This window comes from Perissodus microlepis, chromosome 4, assembly GCF_051167445.1.
Source record: "Perissodus microlepis isolate ML-2025 ecotype Zambia chromosome 4, ASM5116744v1, whole genome shotgun sequence".
Classification (NCBI taxonomy): domain Eukaryota; kingdom Metazoa; phylum Chordata; class Actinopteri; order Cichliformes; family Cichlidae; genus Perissodus; species Perissodus microlepis.
Genome location: NC_140464.1, coordinates 30,784,206 through 30,802,860, shown reverse-complemented (window position 1 = coordinate 30,802,860; position 18,655 = coordinate 30,784,206). Strand labels below are relative to the sequence as shown.

At 42.0% G+C, this 18,655-nt stretch overlaps 1 protein-coding gene across 1 annotated transcript; it reads left to right on the top strand.

Moving 5' to 3' along the window:
* Positions 1 to 8,870: 8,870 nt before the first annotated feature.
* On the top strand, positions 8,871 to 16,821 carry rad23aa (RAD23 homolog A, nucleotide excision repair protein a). The gene is made up of 9 exons (XM_084927028.1): positions 8,871 to 9,140; positions 9,962 to 10,123; positions 10,247 to 10,455; positions 12,796 to 12,836; positions 13,384 to 13,511; positions 14,790 to 14,877; positions 16,044 to 16,174; positions 16,258 to 16,419; positions 16,539 to 16,821. The coding sequence occupies exons 1-9, from the start codon at positions 9,075 to 9,077 to the stop codon at positions 16,650 to 16,652; spliced, it is 1,101 nt and encodes a 366-aa protein (XP_084783154.1). The 5' UTR covers positions 8,871 to 9,074; the 3' UTR covers positions 16,653 to 16,821.
* Positions 16,822 to 18,655: the final 1,834 nt, after the last annotated feature.

Here is an 18,655-nt window from a genome sequence, read left to right as displayed (position 1 = left end):
AAGGATGTGGTTCATTAAGACGCTCTGAGCCATGCAGCATCTGATGTCTGCTTCAGATCTCTTTGCCTTAGAAGGAAAAGTCCATCTCGGCTAGAGCTTAACGTCGTCATCCATTTTTATGTCTCTGTCTCACTTCCTTGCCTCACTTTGACATAATCCCTCATCTTCCTCTGCCCATTTAACGTCTCCCATATATAAACCAAAAGATACAGCTCCTAAACATCCACAGTTTTTTTTCCTTCCTACTCCTGCTTCTAGGCTCCATGTGTCGGGAGATATGGGTCACACAGGGGGCAAACTTCATTTCCGTAAATGAGGACAGAAAAAGAAATCCTGACACACTGGTTGCTTAACAGCACACTGCCCCTCTCTCACCCCAACACGCACACACACAGCAAGAGCACGCTGAGACCTGTTTGTAGATCTAATTAGCATTAGCTCGCTCCGTGTACGAGTATCTGTCCGTGGGAAAAGAGCGTGTGTGTGTACCTGGGAGAGGGTTGTGCTCTGTGGCCCAGTTTTAGCTGAATAAGGGAGAATACTGTAGGCCTGATAGAGAGGCAGGGGTTAGAAAGGACAGATATACATAGAAGTGAGAAAAGGAGAGGGAGGGAGGGATTCTGGAGTTGTTAACAACTAAAGCACTGCACTCCCTTGTGAGTTTCCTGTACGTGTGTGTGTTTGAATATTCTTGTGTGTGTGTGTGTGTGTTTGCACGCTCATCTGTGTTTTTTCCTCTGAGGTGTCATTACCGGTTGTCCCACTCTCAGGGGAGTCCGTGTTTACCCAGCATGGTCTCTGAGTTGTCACTGCGGGAGTCATGCATCCGTCATCACCATGGCAACCAAAAGATGCAGTGCGCCCAAATGGGTGTCACCTTTAAATGCAACCTGCATACGATATTAGATACTTGTCAGCCGATGCATGAATAACAACTAACTAAATTATTTGTAGGAATTACATTTGTGCTACATTTATGTCGTGAGAAATTTGTCGCTGACACAGGAAGAACATGCTGGTTTCACTCATCCAAACACATGCATGTAGGTAATTCTGGCTGCAGGTGTGGAAGCGAGAGGGTGTGGTTCTTTTTGAGCCGGCCCTGCCATGGACTGGTTCAAGGATCTTTGACTAAGTTTGAAAGCGGTTAAGGAACTGATGTGTTGTTGCAATTTCGGGATGCAAATGTAGATTTCCAAGGAAAAGCTAAAACTCAAAATATTCTACCAGGAATAATAAAGGTGCATTACACAGACCGTGCGCTCGGGAGGTACGGCAGGTCATCTACTAATCAGACTGCTGATGGTTCGATCCCCTGCTCCAGTCTATGTGCCGAACATGCTTGGACAAGATACTAATCCCAAGTTGCTTGTGTGAATGGGTGAACCAGGTAAGTTGTATGAAGTGCTTTGAGTGCTCAAGCAGAATAGATTAGCATTAGTCCATTTACCACTCGCTGAGTTAATCGAGTGGCAAAAATTGCAGTTCGTCCAGTGGCCACATGAGGCTAACTCCAAAAACAACAAATCCCCACAGACTCTACAGCAGAAAAAGGGCATTGTTTGCATAAATATATATTATTATTATTATTTAATTACATCTTCCAACAAATTGATGCATGATCATACATTTTGAATTAATCCATTAAAAATACACGGGAAGTTTATTTTATGTTTAATTATACAAACTCTATTGTGCCTGCACTTTATGATGGCATTTATTTATCTACTTTATTCATTTATTTATTTATTTTACGGATTTGACTTATTACGATGACTAAGCTGACCCCTCATTTTAAATCTTAGACCTTTTTTTTGTTGTTTTTTGTTGGGGGTTTTTGCGTACGGGTGTGGGTTTTGAAACTTTGCACATCTCTTTTGTCCACTCAGGAACTGTTATTTCGTATTCCAGGGTTTATTATTTGTATTATTAGCTTGGATCTTCTTTTTTTTTTACACCTACTGGCACTGTTGTAATTATGAGGTGGGAATGTGTGTCTCATATTGTTTTACGTTCTTCAAAAAGAAAACAGCATACTGTTCAATTTGTCTTTTGTAAAACTGATGCAAAAAATTTAATAAAAATATCTGGGAAAAAATACACAATACACAATACAATACTGTGCTGTGGAAACTAAATTTTATTACACTTAACATATGAAGGATCATCCCTATGTTTTTACATCTACATTTAGCAGGGCTTACCAACAAAAATCGTTCAGGATATCCACAACAATTCACCTCAGTATCGCTGTCATCGGACAGAAGTAAGCTTCACTGACTCACTGACTCATGTCGGACTCCTTTCACAAACTTTAACAGACTCCTTTGAAAGTTGAGGTAAACAGTGGACTGACAGCCTAGACTCACTGCAGACGAACGGCAGCCAAAGCTATTTGTACGGTGGCCCTGACAGGCCAAACAGACTGCAACTTTAAGAAAACACCAGCAATATGAAAAATGCTGCAAAAGCACACAAAACACAACAGAAATAGGAAAAAAAAAAAAGATTTCCCAAAGCACAAGGGAAGTGTTTCTGGGGAGACAATAATCTGACGGATCAGTTGCAGGAACCAAAATATGGCAGGTAAGTGTGTTTTAATCTCATGATTCATATAATACTGATGACGGATTTTTAGGCTAATAGTTAGGCTAACACACTTACCTCTCATCTTTTCTTTCCAGAGATGCTACACACTGTACCTTTAAGCCTGGCACAAACAAATAGCTATACTCAGCATAATTAATTTCCCTCCCATAACAGCTCACTGGGAGTATTTTGTGTATAACTGCTGTTTAAATTGGATTGAGTCTTAAAGTTTGCATGTTTGGGGGCGTGGCCACGGTGACAGCTGGTCGGTGACACATTTAGCTGTGGCAGATAGATATTTACTGGGCTTCAACTCAGCTAATCAGAGTCTCTGAACTGGGCCTTGCACGTGTGTTGGTGTTTTTTAAAGATTTTAATGTCCCCAAATATGTGCTCTGGGTTTAATCTGTATAGGCCTTGTAATATGTTAATATTGTAGGAGTGCTACACTTCTAAAGTTTATTGATGCTGCTTGATAACAAAGCTTGCTAGCTTAGCTCATCATGTAGCACTCAACACTGAAATCTTTTGGCTTCAAACGTGTAAACACGCTAAAATACTTTCAGTGGTAGTGCTCATAGATACATAAGGGGTTATTCACTGTGGGTTGATGGTGACAGTAGACGACTACATGTAATCACGACTGCTGCCGCAACGGGCCAACTAAAAGTTGTCGGTTTAAGCTGCACATCACAAAGAGAAGGCAGGGGGTTGTTCAAATAAGGCAATGCTCTTTAAATACAAATGAAAGCAAAGCATTGAATGCCAAACACAAATAAGGAGATAAACACATTATAATTAGGTACAGATTGTGAGCGTGTGCCTGTGTGCGTGGAGTGTAGGCCTTCTGGGTCTCAAAAGTCTCATATTAGCAAGAATCCCTGTGGGCTGTGTACGTGAGTCACTCATTGTATCAGTGACAGCACCAGTTCTCTCTCACACACATGCACACACACACAGAGCAGTGTGACATATCATGGGTGTGCAGATGATACCGCGCTGTGGGGGTGTACCTGTGGAAGAATAGAAGGATTTCTCTCAGAGGACAGAGAGACAACAGGAAAGAGGAGGAGGAGTGACACAGTCAGTAGTTTCTCTGCCAGCTACTCCCCAATTAAAAATTATTTTAATCACACGACATTTTTTCGCTCTTGGAAAGTGTGGTTGTGTTTCGTATATGTTTTACTGATATTCTATAAGAATAAGTGCAGAAATTAGTTATAAATTATAATTCACATTTTTCTAAAATGTGCAGGTGCGTATTATTAATAACCAGTTAGTATGTGAATCTTTTGGTTTTGAACAGATTTTTTCTTTTATTTTGACACAAACAGGGATAAAACAGAGAACATGACAGCGAGAGCTAGCCAAGATATAGCCTGCAACAAATGGTGTCTAATCCTAGCATATGTGTGCACATGGTATCCGTATTTGTTATGCTGCTGTTCCCTGCCTTCAGTTCTGCATTATGTACGTGTAATAGTGGGACTCAGTGAAAAATAGTAGGCCCCACAATACAAACTAAAGGTGCTCCATTGACCTGGAGCTTTATTAGCCCCTACTAACTAAATTCATCCAAGTACCATGTTAAAACACTGTTTTCTTTTCTTTTTTTGCCTTTTAATATTTTTTTGTAATGTTTTGCATGTTATGATATCTTTTTAGTGTCTAATGGGACACAAAAAAACTCCACAAGCTGACAGAACTCACTGGCCCTCCTTAACAGGGTTGAAAAATGAATGGCTCGTGGTTAATAATCATCGCTGTCCCCAGATGTAAGAATGACTAACAGACCTGAGGCTCCTTTTAGGCTCATAAAGAATTAGCATGTTAGAGATATAATTAGGGGCAACCCCAAGTGTGCTTTAAAAGTCATCATTAAAAAATCTTAAGCAGTTCTAAATCATACAAATAAGCAGTGTATGGATGCAGGGGTTTGCTTTTGTTAGCAGTCTTGCTGCAGTATTTCAGACCCATTAAAGTTAGGACTGCTGGTATGTCTGTGAAGGTTCTCAGTCATCCAGGTTATGGTAGTCTATCGAGCTTGGAAAGAAAATCATCTGGACTTCCTTAAGTTACTTGAAGATGTTTCACGTCTCATCCGAGAGGCTTCTTCAGTTCAAAGTTCAAATGGTGGAGAGTCCCAGATTTAAGTCCCAGGTTTCGGGTGAACCCGCTGTGAAACCTAGCTCCACCCTATCATCTGTCTTGAGGATGCCAACGTTCACATTTTGGACAGAGAAGACAGATGGTTTGAAAGAAGAGTGAAAGAAGTCTGTGAACAGCCATCTTTGAACAGAGGCGGTGATTTACGACACCAACTGTCTGCCATCTATAATCCAGTTTTGAGTTCCCTTCCCAGACGCCTTAACGTCACTCACATCCTGGGCCATCTGACCTCAAGCAATCTCAAGATAGGGTGGGGCCAGGTTTCACAATGAGTTCACCTGAAACCTTGGCTGATTGCGACCCACACCCATTTTCTTGGCTTGTGCGATTAGGTAGAGGATCAACAGGAAGTTCGTGACCCCCTTGGGGGACAATCCCCTAGAACTTAAATCTGGGACTCTCCCCACCCTAGAACTGAAGAAGCTTCTCGGATGAGAGGTGAAACGTCTTCAAGGAACTTAAGGAAGTCCAGACGCTTTTCTTTCCAAGCTCCTTAGACTGCTGGTATATAAGACTTTTGGCTGCAGCATGTTGTAATAATATAGCTGGTATAGCCTGTATAAGACAGGAATACATGCCACCCACTTGTGTTAACAGCTAGATTGGGGGGTCATCAATAAAAACTGTTACAGTGTTTCAAGAATAGAGCCCGACCGATATAGAATTTTTTAGATAAATCTGATATTTTGGTCATGTGCAGTTACTTATGAGTCCTTACTAAGATAATATGATAATGGAATTTAAAAAATAAGCTTGTTTTATTATCATAACATGTCACGCACCCTCATTTACGCTCTGCCCAACACTGCTTGGAACAGCCGATTGTTATGCTCTGTGTTGGCATCTGAGACGTTTCAGAGTGCCCTCTGGTGGACAAACTATGCTAAATCAGTACTCGAACATGGTTGAATGGTGTTTCTTCCATCCCTTCTTTAGTTTTTTTAATTTCAGTCAGCAAATGGCTAATATCAGCGGCTGGGCTTCACTCTAGAAGATGGCTCCATGCTCTGGTTGCCTAGATAACTGTCTAATGTATTTGCCACCTCATCGTGTTAATCGGCTGTATCTTTGGCTCTCATTGCTTAATCACTTTAATCACTCACTTTAAAGTCTGGACACCTAATTTGCGTCACACTTGCACTGGCTTTCTATGGTCTCCACATATCGTTTTAAATGTGGCTGCCCCTCGATGCTTTTAACCAGACAGTCATGGTGTCAGATTTGGTGAGTAGTGGCACCAAGATTTTGTGTTTTATTTACTTTGTAAATGCTTCTTCCATACATCCAAGAGATCATTTAACAGCCATTATTTGCAGTTTCTGGTTAACTCCATAATACTGTAGCACTCTGTTGTCAGGTGTGTGGCTTAAGTGAGGCTGATGTAATTGAGGTTTGACTGCACCACTCCAGCAAACAGCCAAGCTTACAGTCATAATATATCTTCCTAGAAAAGACTGTCGTTTTGTTTGAACAAAATAAAAGCCTCCAGAAAAACACACACATGCACACAAAAGCGGACACACAATCACAGACATTTAAGTGGGTCTGTGTTTAGAGCCATATGCCTGCAAATGCGGCTGGGCTCAATAAAACATGGTGGTTGGTTGTTAATCTTTAATAGTTCCTGTCCTTGAGAATTAACCCAGATGAACACACATTTAGGGCACCATCCTCTCTCTCCCACACACACACACACACACACACACACACACACACACACACACACACACACACACGCACACACACGCACACCGTCTCTCATTCTTCTTCATCAATCTCTTACGCTCCAGCCGTTCCCCCTTTGACACCCTTCTCCTTTCACTTCATCACTCATCACTCTGTTCCTTCCTCTCTCCGCTCTCTTTCTAATCTTGTCTTCACTTCCCTCTGTTCTTCCGTGATCTCTCCCCTCGTAGCCCTCACCCTTTTTCTCCTTATTTCACACAAAACAGGGTAAGCCACTTTGGCAGAGGTAGCGTCAGGTGTGACAAAAATCACCAAATACAAGTATAATATAATAAAGGTTGAAAGGGGGAAAAAATCTTGAGAAGAATAGGAGGATGGTCATGAGGAGGATGAGGAGCAGCGGGAGAGAACCGACAGGGAGACCCTCGCAAACCTGGCAGTGAACGATGGAAGGAGGGGGTAACTTGATAAAAAATTTATGTCACAAAGCTGGCTCAAGACTTGACTGATCGTTGGCTCAATGTATGTGCACATTGTTGCGTGCATTTGTAACAAATCACACACATAGGCTATTATATTACAGATTACTGTAGCACCTACCACAGTTTACATTCATCTAAAGGTTTGTAAAATGGAAACAAGCTATTTCCTCATTCCCCGTGTTTCTCAAAAGGCACAGTCGTGTAACTCTGAGTAAAACCTTTGCATCCACCCTCTGTAGTACGGGCTTAGCATGACAGTGCCCAGTTTCCATTCTCGTGAAGGCTTCAGTTAAACAACCAAAGCAGCCTCACATACAAACACAATCTCTCTCACACACACGCTGGTTTTTATTGCTCAAAAATGTCCCATGATTTCTATTCCCCTCTTCATTTCAATCAGAATTTGTTTTGGAGTGGTCAAACTCTGCCCTCTGGTGACTGTAACACTAAACTGCACTGATTGCTGATACATTGCGTGCTTGCAGTGTGTGTTTGAACAAGATGCCAACAAACCATTCTCCAAACTGCTTTCACCGTGTGTGTGTGTGTGTGTGTGTGTGTGTGTGTGTGTGTGTGTGTGTTGTGTGTGTGTGTGTGTGTGTGTATACCTCATAGGTAGTTTTTGTCAATGCGCAACATAGAGTAACTAAACTTTACAGTTGTGATCAATACAGGGCTGAGTTTATATGGGACTGTTATTGTAGCACAACTATCTGTGCCCAAACGCTGGGGACATTGCCAATCTGAAAGCGCTGCAAAGCCTGGGAAGTAGGGCCAGAGGAAGCTGCAGCGCCCTCTGGTGGATGTTAAAGGATGTGAATTTTATTTTGCCTTTTTTGTAGTTACTCTACGTAATATTTCAATTTCAGTAAGGAGTTAAAAAGCGGATCTTTCGTGTACTTGTGTTCAGATATGTGGTAGATTTCTAATCGAAGCACCACAGGAAAGTGGCCATGCAAAAGGCAAACTTTGGATATCTTCGGTAATCTATTAATAATGGGATAATAGACGCAACGACAGTACTTCTGTCATGGTTCAAAAAACAAAACAAAAGAAAGAAAAAGAAAAAAGGAACACTTGGAGAATTTTTAGTTTCCATAATTGGTATAATTTCAATCCAGTCTGATAAGGGCTGATGATTTTGGTTTCCACTGACTGTTGTTATGTCATTTTCTTCTCATTGAACATACATTCACCGTGTCCTTAGGTACATCTTGCTAGTACCGGGTCCGCCTTTTCCCTTCAGAACTGCTTTAAGTCTTCACGGCATAGATTCAACAAGGTGCTGGAAAACATCCCTAAGAGACTTTGGTCCATATTGACATGACAGTCATGACCTGGCCGGTGAGTGTTTAGGTCAGTAAGCATTTCCAACTTGAATATTTTCTTCATCAGCCCAATGTAATTATTAAGCGTTCTGGACTTTGTGTTTATAGTTTGATACAGACGGACACACACTGCATCCACACCACAGGTGTTACTAAACGTTTAAAACGGCTTTATTCTCTGTAGGTACAGAATTGAAATCATTACACAGCTTGATTTACAGACTGTGTCATACAAAAACAGCTGCTGCTTAAAAAGGTCTGTGGGTGCTCACTATTGTAGCAGTTGCCGTGACCCAATCACAAGATTGCTTCTTTTGTTTATTTTAATTGATTTGCAACAAAACAGACTTATAAAGATTCATATAATTCTGACCATGTACTTCTATAGAGCCAGTTATTTAACTACCAGTTCGTTAATGTTATTGTTTTGTCACATTTCAGATAATATAAACTAAATTTTACAATAGCATGAAGTTTTCTGACTTTAACCTGTTGTAACTCTAATTGGCCATATTTTCATAATAATTATCCCATGTGGACACGCTGTCTATTCAAAATGACTGTGTAGAGATAGAAACCCCATAGCTTGCCATAGTCACGGAGCAGAGCACGTGAACGCGAGATCTCTAGCGGAGCTTTCCTCGCCGCACCACCAACTTGTCACCAAAGATGGCGAGTTGCTGAATGCTCATGGATACACACATTTCTCGGCTAGTTGTTATCTTACCCGAAACGCCAACTTTAAAAACAAATTAACTGTTTAGCGAGCAACTGTTTCTCCGTTTGAAGCACCTCTGACCCAGCGTCAGTCGCCGCTACCATGCAGATCACACTTAAAACGCTGCAGCAGCAGACTATTCAGATTGAGATAGACCCCGAACAAACGGTGAGTGGCTATAGCTAACGTGCTTTAAGCTAACAGTGCTAGCTGCGGGACCTGTGTTTTGGCTTTGCGTGAAGACCCGATAGCTTCCCATTCATTTATGTTACACATTAAAGAACGACTAACAACTAGACTCGACTGGAGGTTTCGCAATAGTCGCACACGTTACAAAGAGGCAACCCACAAGAAACCGCAAAACAACGCGACGCCTCACTTCTGTGATGAGTTAGCGTTAGCAAGCTAGCTAGCAGAGTAGCCCATTATCAAAGTCATAGCGACACAGTTTTAAACGACTTTTTTCATCATGTAAATATTGTTTCGCGGGTGTGGCTACTACTCTTTGTTAAAGAGTGATATGGGTTAGGATTTAAATCTAATATTTTTTATGAACGCAAGCTGTGGACTACGCTCGTGATTGCTAATGCTAACGCCTATGACACTGCCAATTGCGATTAGCTTCACTCAGAAACTGACTCTTTCTATTAGCATGTCCTCACATCCGAAGGTGTAGCTTGCAGGGCCCATTGTTAAGTGATATATTATAATGAAACTCTCAGTGGATATAATTCGTGTGACATTCCAAAATGTAGTTTTTAGTAAACACGTAATAGACTAGGTGTGAAATAGACCACTGCATTTTATAGCTTTAGCAGACCTAACTTTAAAGCTGAAGTCAGCTAGGACGACTCCCTGCTTTGTAATGACTTGAAGGAAAGCCGGTCATCTAATATTAAACCTCTGGTATTACAAGCACTGGAAGACATGTCATGGATAATAATGAGTCCTGGGGTGGTTTTTGTTTCTTGTTTTGTTACTATTATTAGGTGAAGGCCTTGAAAGAGAAGATAGAAGCAGAAAGGGGAAAAGACAACTTTCCTGTGTCCGGGCAGAAGCTGATATATGCTGGGAAAATTTTGCAAGATGACACACCAATTAAGGACTACAAAATTGATGAGAAGAACTTTGTTGTAGTGATGGTGTCCAAGGTGAGAGCCTAATTAATACTTGTGGGTGACATCAGTGTATTTGGCTTCTTTTCCTGTTAAACAGATTTAACAATATGTTGATAGTCTAATAGCACTTTTTTTTTTTTTTTAAATAAACAAAAGGCTAAGCCTGCAGTTGCAGCCTCACCATCAGTCTCAGAAGCACCCAAACCCCCAGTACAGGACTCTGGCTCCACATCGACAGCTGCCCCGACTACAAACCCAACTCCAGCCCCAGCCCCAGCCCCTGCCCCTGCAGCTGTCCCCATTCCTAGCGGGGAGGCCAAAGAGGAGTCAAGTGCCGTAGCCACAGAACCACAACAACCAGCTAGGTACACTCTCTCTATTACTAAAGCTGTTTTTCTGCACTGCCAGCTGAACTCGTGTAGACACTACTAAATGGAGATAATTGTATGATCTGGACAGCTCGGACATTAAACAGCCTTTAACCAGCCAGTGTCATATTATAGAGTCTGTCTGGTTTCTGAATGCACCTAATTTGTGCCAGTGTGAGAAGAGTGTAGGCAAAGTCACAGCTAGCAATTGTACATCCTGTGTCCTGCCTCCTGCTCTTTTCAGGCCTGCGTCAGAGCCAGCCCTGCACATTCTTAACTATTTTATAGGAAAATGTGTCAAAGTGTAATAATTCCAATAGCTTTAAAAATGGCAAATATTGCCCGTGATAATTGGCCATGCTGATCATTAAAGTTTACTCTGATAAAGGAGAAAACTGGATGATGTCACTACATCATATTTTCCAGAATGTAAGTGAGAAATGTTTAGAGCTGTAAGAACTGTGCATTAATTAAGTGATTGGTGGGAAATTACAATCATAAATTAGTCATTTCTTTTTCCTTTTTTAAATTCTCCAAGCTGATAAGCCATTGATTAATGCTTCTGTTTATCATGTTAAGTGGATATCTGCCTGGTTGTAGACATACAGCCGACCGTCTTTGGTTGTTAGAAACCAGTCGGCTCGATTAATGAATAATGAAAACAACTGTAGGTATTACATTTTAGTAATAAAACATATTATAGGACTTGTTCAAGTCAATATCACAACTGATAACTTTTAAGATATGAACAGGGAGGGTTTTAACCCGAGCTCATAACTCATAACTGGAGTGCTTCCCATGCACACAGACTCTTGGTTGGGCTGCCTCATCTGGTGACTTAAAAAAAAAAAATTCTGTTTATCAATTTAAGAGAATCACCATCAAAGATAGAAATTCTCTTAGAGTGAGATTTGTAGTGGAAATCAATCCTGTCTTTTTTTGGTCAAAGATCAGCTGCAGATAACTAGCGAGCCATCCCTTTTTCTGTCTCGTGTCATCCTGTGCTTTTCTTTATGTCATTCAGCTGCTTAGAATCTAAATCTGTGGGATCTGCTCTTAGGCTTCATGTTTGTCAATAAGTTAGCTAAATTACAAACCAAAATGTTATGCTTTGTATTTAGCAGGCATACCTTGGAAAAAGAGATGTGCATGATTAGTCTGTAATAAAACCATTTTAAACATTTCCAGTGTGTCTGAGCAGGAGTTGACCTGCTTGTATGTACTGGACTCATGTATAGTTAAATCTGCATACTGACAATGGCTTTGAATAAACTGTTCAACAGAGTTGCAGCTGCCCAACTATCTGTGTACCACTAATTATTACTGTTACTTACTATGCACCATTATGTGGTATAATAAATAATTTAGCATCATAACTCATTTAGTGATTTGAAAAGCTTTTTAACTAGGACTTCCACTTGGGAGTGAGTTGCCAGCAACAACGATGGCAAGCAAAAAAGCTACAGTTAGCCTAGCTACAACTGGTATTGGAATCTGGTAGCATCAAATTTATACTGTTATCTGATAATTAAATTAAAAAAAAGTTTACTAGAAAGATCGCCTCCCTGTGCTTTGGGTTAATTAGCTGGCATAGACACTATAGTTCAAGTCTAGTGTTTATGCCTGAAATCAGGCAAACAAGTTTTAGTTAATGTTACCCAAAATAAATCCTAAGCTTGACCCTAGTTTTTCCCTGACTGAGCCATACAGTTGGTTGTATGGGCATTAAAACCAGCTTTTAGTTATGTTCATTATGTTAGCTAATGTTAGCTTACCTGCTTAGTCAGTCAGTTTAATGCAGCAGCCTCCTGACTAATCTGAACTTGCTTTATCTCCAGTGTTGTTGGTGATAAAATTGTCTGAAGTTACACCAGAGTTTGTGTTTTTTGAGTTTTGTGAAATTTGTGGTTGTTTGAGAAATGTCCGCTTGTTGACGTTACGTGATCAGCGGACTCTCTTGGCTAATTGCTAATGCTGTGAGGAAGGTTAAGAAAGGCACTGAGGCCAAGCGTATAGGAGTGAATATAATATTTTAGACTTTCTGTGGGACATCAAGTCCACAGGCTTTTAGAAGCAACTGAGAAGGTTTTGTTGTTCTTGTTTGTTTTGTTGTTGTTTTTTGTAAATGTGTTTTAATCCAGTTTAACCATTGCCTGTATGATTTTGTTTGTTTGTTTGTTTGTTTTTTGTTAATTGGATGGAACAGATGTTGATCACCAAGCTCACCTCCATCACCATTGCCTGGTGCCTCTCTCAGCACAGCCTCCGTTCACATGAAATCACAGGAAACCTGTCTAATGTATATTTTTTCCCTCGCTCCAACTTTCTTTTTTGTAGCTCCAGTGGAAGTCAGGGCCTGGATGCATCCTCGACGCTGGGTAGGTAAAGCAAGCTATCAGACTTACATCACAGGATCGGATAAAAGCAGCTGGCGCCTGTCTTAATGAAATAGATTTATTTAAAAAGTAGCTGTTAAAAGTGAACTGTACAGAGACGGACAATAGACTGTGTTGTGTAACGCTTACATGAACTACCAGAAGCTGTTACTGTTGTAAAAGTGGGACTTAACTGGCTGCAGTGTGCTACATGCCATTTCTATATTTAGGCTCTGACAAACGCAAGCTGCCTCTTGTTGTGCCTACGAGTAATGGGGGATTCCCATTATAAGAGAGGGGAGTGTATGCGTAAAGTGATTCTATTTAAATCCATGTTGTAATAAAAAGTTTGCTGAGATTCTGTTTCAGTGTTTTCATGGTAAAAGCTCGGAGTCTGAAAGTTGTCTCTCGATTGTACAAAGTGGATTTAATTTGTCAGTACGATAAATTGTCATGTTTGATGAAATTTCAGAGGATATTTTTTTAAAATGTGTTGATTTGCAAACAAGCATACCATGTTTGTTTCAAACGTTTACATCTGTCCTTTCAGTGACCGGAGCGGAGTATGAGGCGATGCTGACGGAGATCATGTCTATGGGCTATGAAAGGGAGAGAGTTGTGGCTGCGCTACGGGCCAGTTTCAACAACCCCCACAGAGCCGTGGAGTACCTTCTTACTGTACGTCACACACATCAAGGGGAGGGGGTTATAACATGAGCTAGTCAAGGTGGTGGGCGTCACTCTCCATAATGCATACTGCATGAAAACACAGTAGCTGCATTGCTGCTGCTGGTGACGCTGAGACACTAGGGAGATGTTTGCATACAGAGATGAGTGGTTCAGCCACAGTAGCCATAAGTGCGGCTAAAATGGCTTTCATCTGTTTCTGTGTGTATAGAAGACTCACTCTCAGGTGTTTGCAGCACAGACAGACATGTTGGTCTTTTAAAGGTTGAGATAAAAGAGCATTTCTGCAAATATTAGTTACAGTAAGCTCTAATTTAACAGACCAACAGACAGAAATACTCATCCTTCACATGGGCTTAACTCAGGAAGAGTATTGAGGTTTTGCAAACACGTGACCAATAACCAGTTTGGACTCATGGTGACAGTGGGAGCAGTCACACAGGCCTAGAGACCATCTGGCAACCACTGGTACTGAGGGAAAATGTTGCTGAAGCCCATCAAACAGGCCTACACACTGCTCAGTCACCTCTTGGCAACCACCTGTCCCTCGGGAAAGACATGTATTCATTGAGTGGTCAGTAGCACATAGCTGCTGTCCTAGTGTGAATGAAAGTGACAGACGTGTACACAAGTGCTGTTCAGCTGCTCTTGGAGCTGTTTTGAATCTGTGCAACATAAACCTGACGCGGAGACAGTTTGCCTTCAAAGTGAAAGTTGCTCCTTTGGAAACATGTTGCTGGGGCGCTTAGGACCAGCTCTGACTGTACAGGTCATTGTTCTCCATTTCTGGTTTGCGTCAGTTTTTCACGTTGTGCTGCTGCTCAGCTTGTAGAGTATTTGGAGACATCCAGCAAGACCCAGCAACCGCACATTTCCCTAGCAACTGGTTTGCGTTATGTCCAATATGGCGGATAAATCTCAAGCATGATGTTAAATAAAAACTTCAATATTTTGATTAGGTTTTTATTCTTTTAAAAAATGTAGCATTTGTTTTATGAGTGAAAACATAGGATGTCGATATACTTTCTAACTGGCAAGAAATAATAGATGAATTATAATTATAACTGTCAAACATGTCTTTGAATATCTACTATTGGTTGTGGCTGTTAGCTGTTGTGTTGATGTTGTTGTGGTATATAAAGAGTGAAATATGCCTGTGTGCCACAGAGCGTGGCTATTGCAGAATGACCGTATGACCGTAGACTTTAATGCTCTTAGCCTGCTTAAATGTCTGTGGGTGTGATTGACAGTTGTATTTGTTGTTTGCAGGGTATCCCTAGCAGCCCAGTCCAGGAGAGTAATCCCCCAGCGCAGGCTCCCACATCTGGAACCACAGAAGCTCCGTCTGTACCAGAAGGTAGGGCATCCGACTCGCTGTGATCCAAACACAAACATGGTGTCAAGTGTGTTTGTGCATCTCTGTCAGCTGTGTGACAAACAGCACAGTAACTGGCACTGTGTAAGCTTTGATTTTAAAAGGTAGAAAAAACACGTCTCGCGTCAAAAATACGATTTTTTCCAGAGCACTGGAATGTGTGACTGCTGCAGGGGTGTAGACAGAGCTACACTTAATAACTGTCACTGCAAGATGACTCATCGTGACTCAGTAGTGGCTAAGCAGTTCTCCACCACAGGCTTGTATGAAGTGTTGTTAAACCTGTTAGGTGGCATCAAACCTGCACGTCCATCACATCACTGCAGACTTGCTGCTCACCTGTAGCCTCTTTCCGATTTCCAGTTAGTTTACCAGGACCTGTTGGGAGACTCATCATGGATCTGCATGCATGTATAGAAATACACTCTTTACTATGCAGCCTGTTCCAAGGCTGTAACATCTTGTGTGGGATTATGGGAGAAGTCATTAGTTACAAACATAATGTAAACGCTTCATGTTTAATGTTTAATAATACATCAAGGGTTCAGTGTTTAATAGATCGTGTACATTTCTGCATGCTGTGGAGGAGGTTGAGTGGAAGAAGGTTTTTGGTAATAATTGTAAGACTAGAAAAGATGACCTTTAAAAATCAGTAACTATATTCTTACATTTCTTACATCATCTAACAAAAAGATTCCTCAGTTCACTTTTGGGGGGCTGGGTGACTTGTACACAGTCGTCTATCTTCAGATCCTCAAAAACAATTAGACAAATGACTTAGTTTGATGGCCCAGTGAGGCCTGTGACTACATGACAGCTTGATTTGAATTAAAAGCCACTGGTGGTGTGCAGAGCTGGTGGTGTGCAGAGCTGGTGGTGTGCAGAGGCAGAATTAGAGTGGTGTTAAAATGACATCACGGTCCTTGTGGATCTGAATGCATGCAGCACAGCTGTTCAGTCTTTGCTATCAAAGAATAAGTGATTAGCTGTTTGAGCTGGTCGTGCTGCAGTCATAGTGTGCAACATTGTTGATGTAACTAATCCCAAACACACACATGGGTCACAGCTGCAGGCTCGCACAAGTTTCCTGGTGGAAATGTTGAAAGAGGACAAAACTCTCACTGTTGCTCATTCTTTTTGTGCTCTAGGAGAGAACCCACTTGCATTCCTGCGCACTCAGCCCCAGTTCCTGCACATGAGACAGGCCATCCAGCAGAACCCTGCCCTGCTTCCCGCTCTCCTCCAGCAGCTAGGCCGGGAGAATCCTCAGCTTCTACAGGTATCGCAGCCTGTCCGAATCCTCCTGCTGCTCGTCTCTGTGAGAAGCTTTTTAAATTCTTCTTTTTTTCCTCTCCCAACTAGCAAATCAGTCAGCATCAGGAGCTGTTTATCCAGATGTTGAACGAACCAGTGGGAGAGGGGGGAGATGCACCAGAGGTTGGAGAGATGGGGGCAGCAGGGGAGGAAGGCGCGCCTGTCAACTACATCCAGGTTACACCTCAGGAGAAGGAAGCCATTGAAAGGGTGAGCGAAGAGTAAAGGCTAAACATCGGCAGTTTCTTTAATTAAAAAAGGTGGTTGGTATTAAACGCCCATCTTCCTCTTCTCCTTCCTCTGCTCTTCCATGACTTCCAACGGAGCAGTTAAAAGCGTTGGGTTTCCCTGAGGCGCTGGTGATTCAGGCCTACTTTGCCTGCGAGAAGAACGAGAACCTGGCGGCCAACTTTCTCCTCAACCAGGGACTGGAAGACGACTGAACGGCAGAGGGTCACTGCCTTCCTGCTCCTCCCTCCTACCCTTCACCCCTCTTCTTCAGCTCAGCATAAAGACTGCACCCCCAGATTTTACTGTACAACCTCAGCTCATCCCAAACAGGAGGGGGGGAAGCCAGTGACGGGAGAAGGGTGGAGGGGGGTGGGAGAAGAGGGGTGGCGGGGCAGGGGGATGGGAAGGGGAGACGGGGGAGGGTTTAGGTTTCGGAGGGATTACAAGTACACAAGGTCGACGGTTGTGTGCAGGAAGGTCGGGGCGGTTTTAAAGAAGAAAAAAAAAGTGGAAGAATTATGAAATCCACGTGAATTCCAATGGAATGTGTGGGGTTTGTTTAGGGGAGATCTATAATTTGATTTTAGACGCGCTTTGTGAACATTAGGGTGGGGGAGGGAGGGGCGGGGCAGTGAGAGTGTGTGCTCGTGTCTGCGTGTGTGTCCACGTATGCCTGTGCAGATGGATGCGATACAGTTAAGCTGAAAAAGTAATCGATCTCGCATTCTCTAAGTTTGTTAATGCTGTAGCCGCGATTGTAAGGAAGCACATTACTCCTCACCGCACGTAATCTGTGTGTGAGCGTGTTTGTGTGTCTGTGCGTGTGCATGTGTGTATAAACTGCTCGTGTGTACTGTTGGAAGCTAACAGTGGAGGAACAACATAGATGGACTGGTTCTTGCTGCCCCCCTTTTTCTCTCTCTGTCTGATGTGACATTGCTGGGAACCATCGGCCCACATGAGAACTAAACTGACAAATGAGTATCTGGTTTTCCTGTTCCTCACTTTGTCCTGCCCAGTCAGGAGTCCCTGCAAACACTGTGCCCGCCTACTCAAACATCTGAGGGTTTTATGTGCGCTGATAGCTTCTGGTGCCAATTAACACTACTCATAAACATCTGTGGTGTACTCCGTAAGAACACGGCTTTAATTTGTGGTGGCAAGTGTACGTGGCGAGGATTAGCAGTGCCAGGTCACCATCGCTTTGCATCGCTTCATACTCATGAGGCTTTAAGCTTTCGAAGAGACAAACTTCTAAATTGACAATCATGAAGGAAAAAACCTACAATAATAACGAGGAATGAATGACCTAATGCGGTGAATTTATATTTTAAAGAATTTCACTCACAGACTTTCACAGAGAAGACTGCGTCATCTAAAGCGTTAATTAGCAGAGCTTTGTAGCCACCTCTTCTTTTTCTAACTCGACAGGTTGCATTAGAGTAGACTTGTTATGCTTTTCCTTTTTTCTGTCATATTTATGTAGTGTTAAAATTATGGAATAATAAACATAGCAACGAGTTTCAACTAACGATCCATGTGTATATACAAGCGGCAATGAGGCAGGTGTCTGACTGCTTTAAATGATCACTTTCAGGCAGTTTTTCTCCTCTTGGCTCTGTATGATGTCACAGAGAGGGGCGTCCCCACCCACCTGCTGCTCAGATCTTCTGTTTCTTGGGGGAAACTTGAGTGTCTAGTTTAAGATGAGGATTATTTTGAGCTGCGAGTCTTCCGTCGCCTCTCTAGCAGAGTCCAAGAATAAAAATGCAGTGCTAAAAGTGAGCATGATAGTTCTCCTTTAAGAACAAGTGAACTCATTGTCTGATTACTACCTTGATACAGTGTAGTAACATGTCTGGGTGTTTACAAAAGCTTTTTTTTAAATTTGAGTTTCCTTCTAAATCAGCTTTCGGGCACTAAAAAATAAAAGGAAAGGTCTGGAAATCAAATAAGCCTTCAGCGTCCTCGTGGAGCAGATAACCTGTAATCATCCTGGTCTGTGGCAAACTGAATTTAAAGTGATGTGGCTAAATAGGAGCGTGAATGAAGCGGAGATTCAGTTATGCTAAATTCACTTCGCCGTCATTGTCTGAATGTTGTGACACGGAGTCTGAGAGGGCCACGCAGAAAAACATGCTGCTGTTCCCTTTATAGCCTGATTAGCTAGCCTCCTGTTACCGTGTGTAATGTGTAGTTATCATTAAGAACAAAA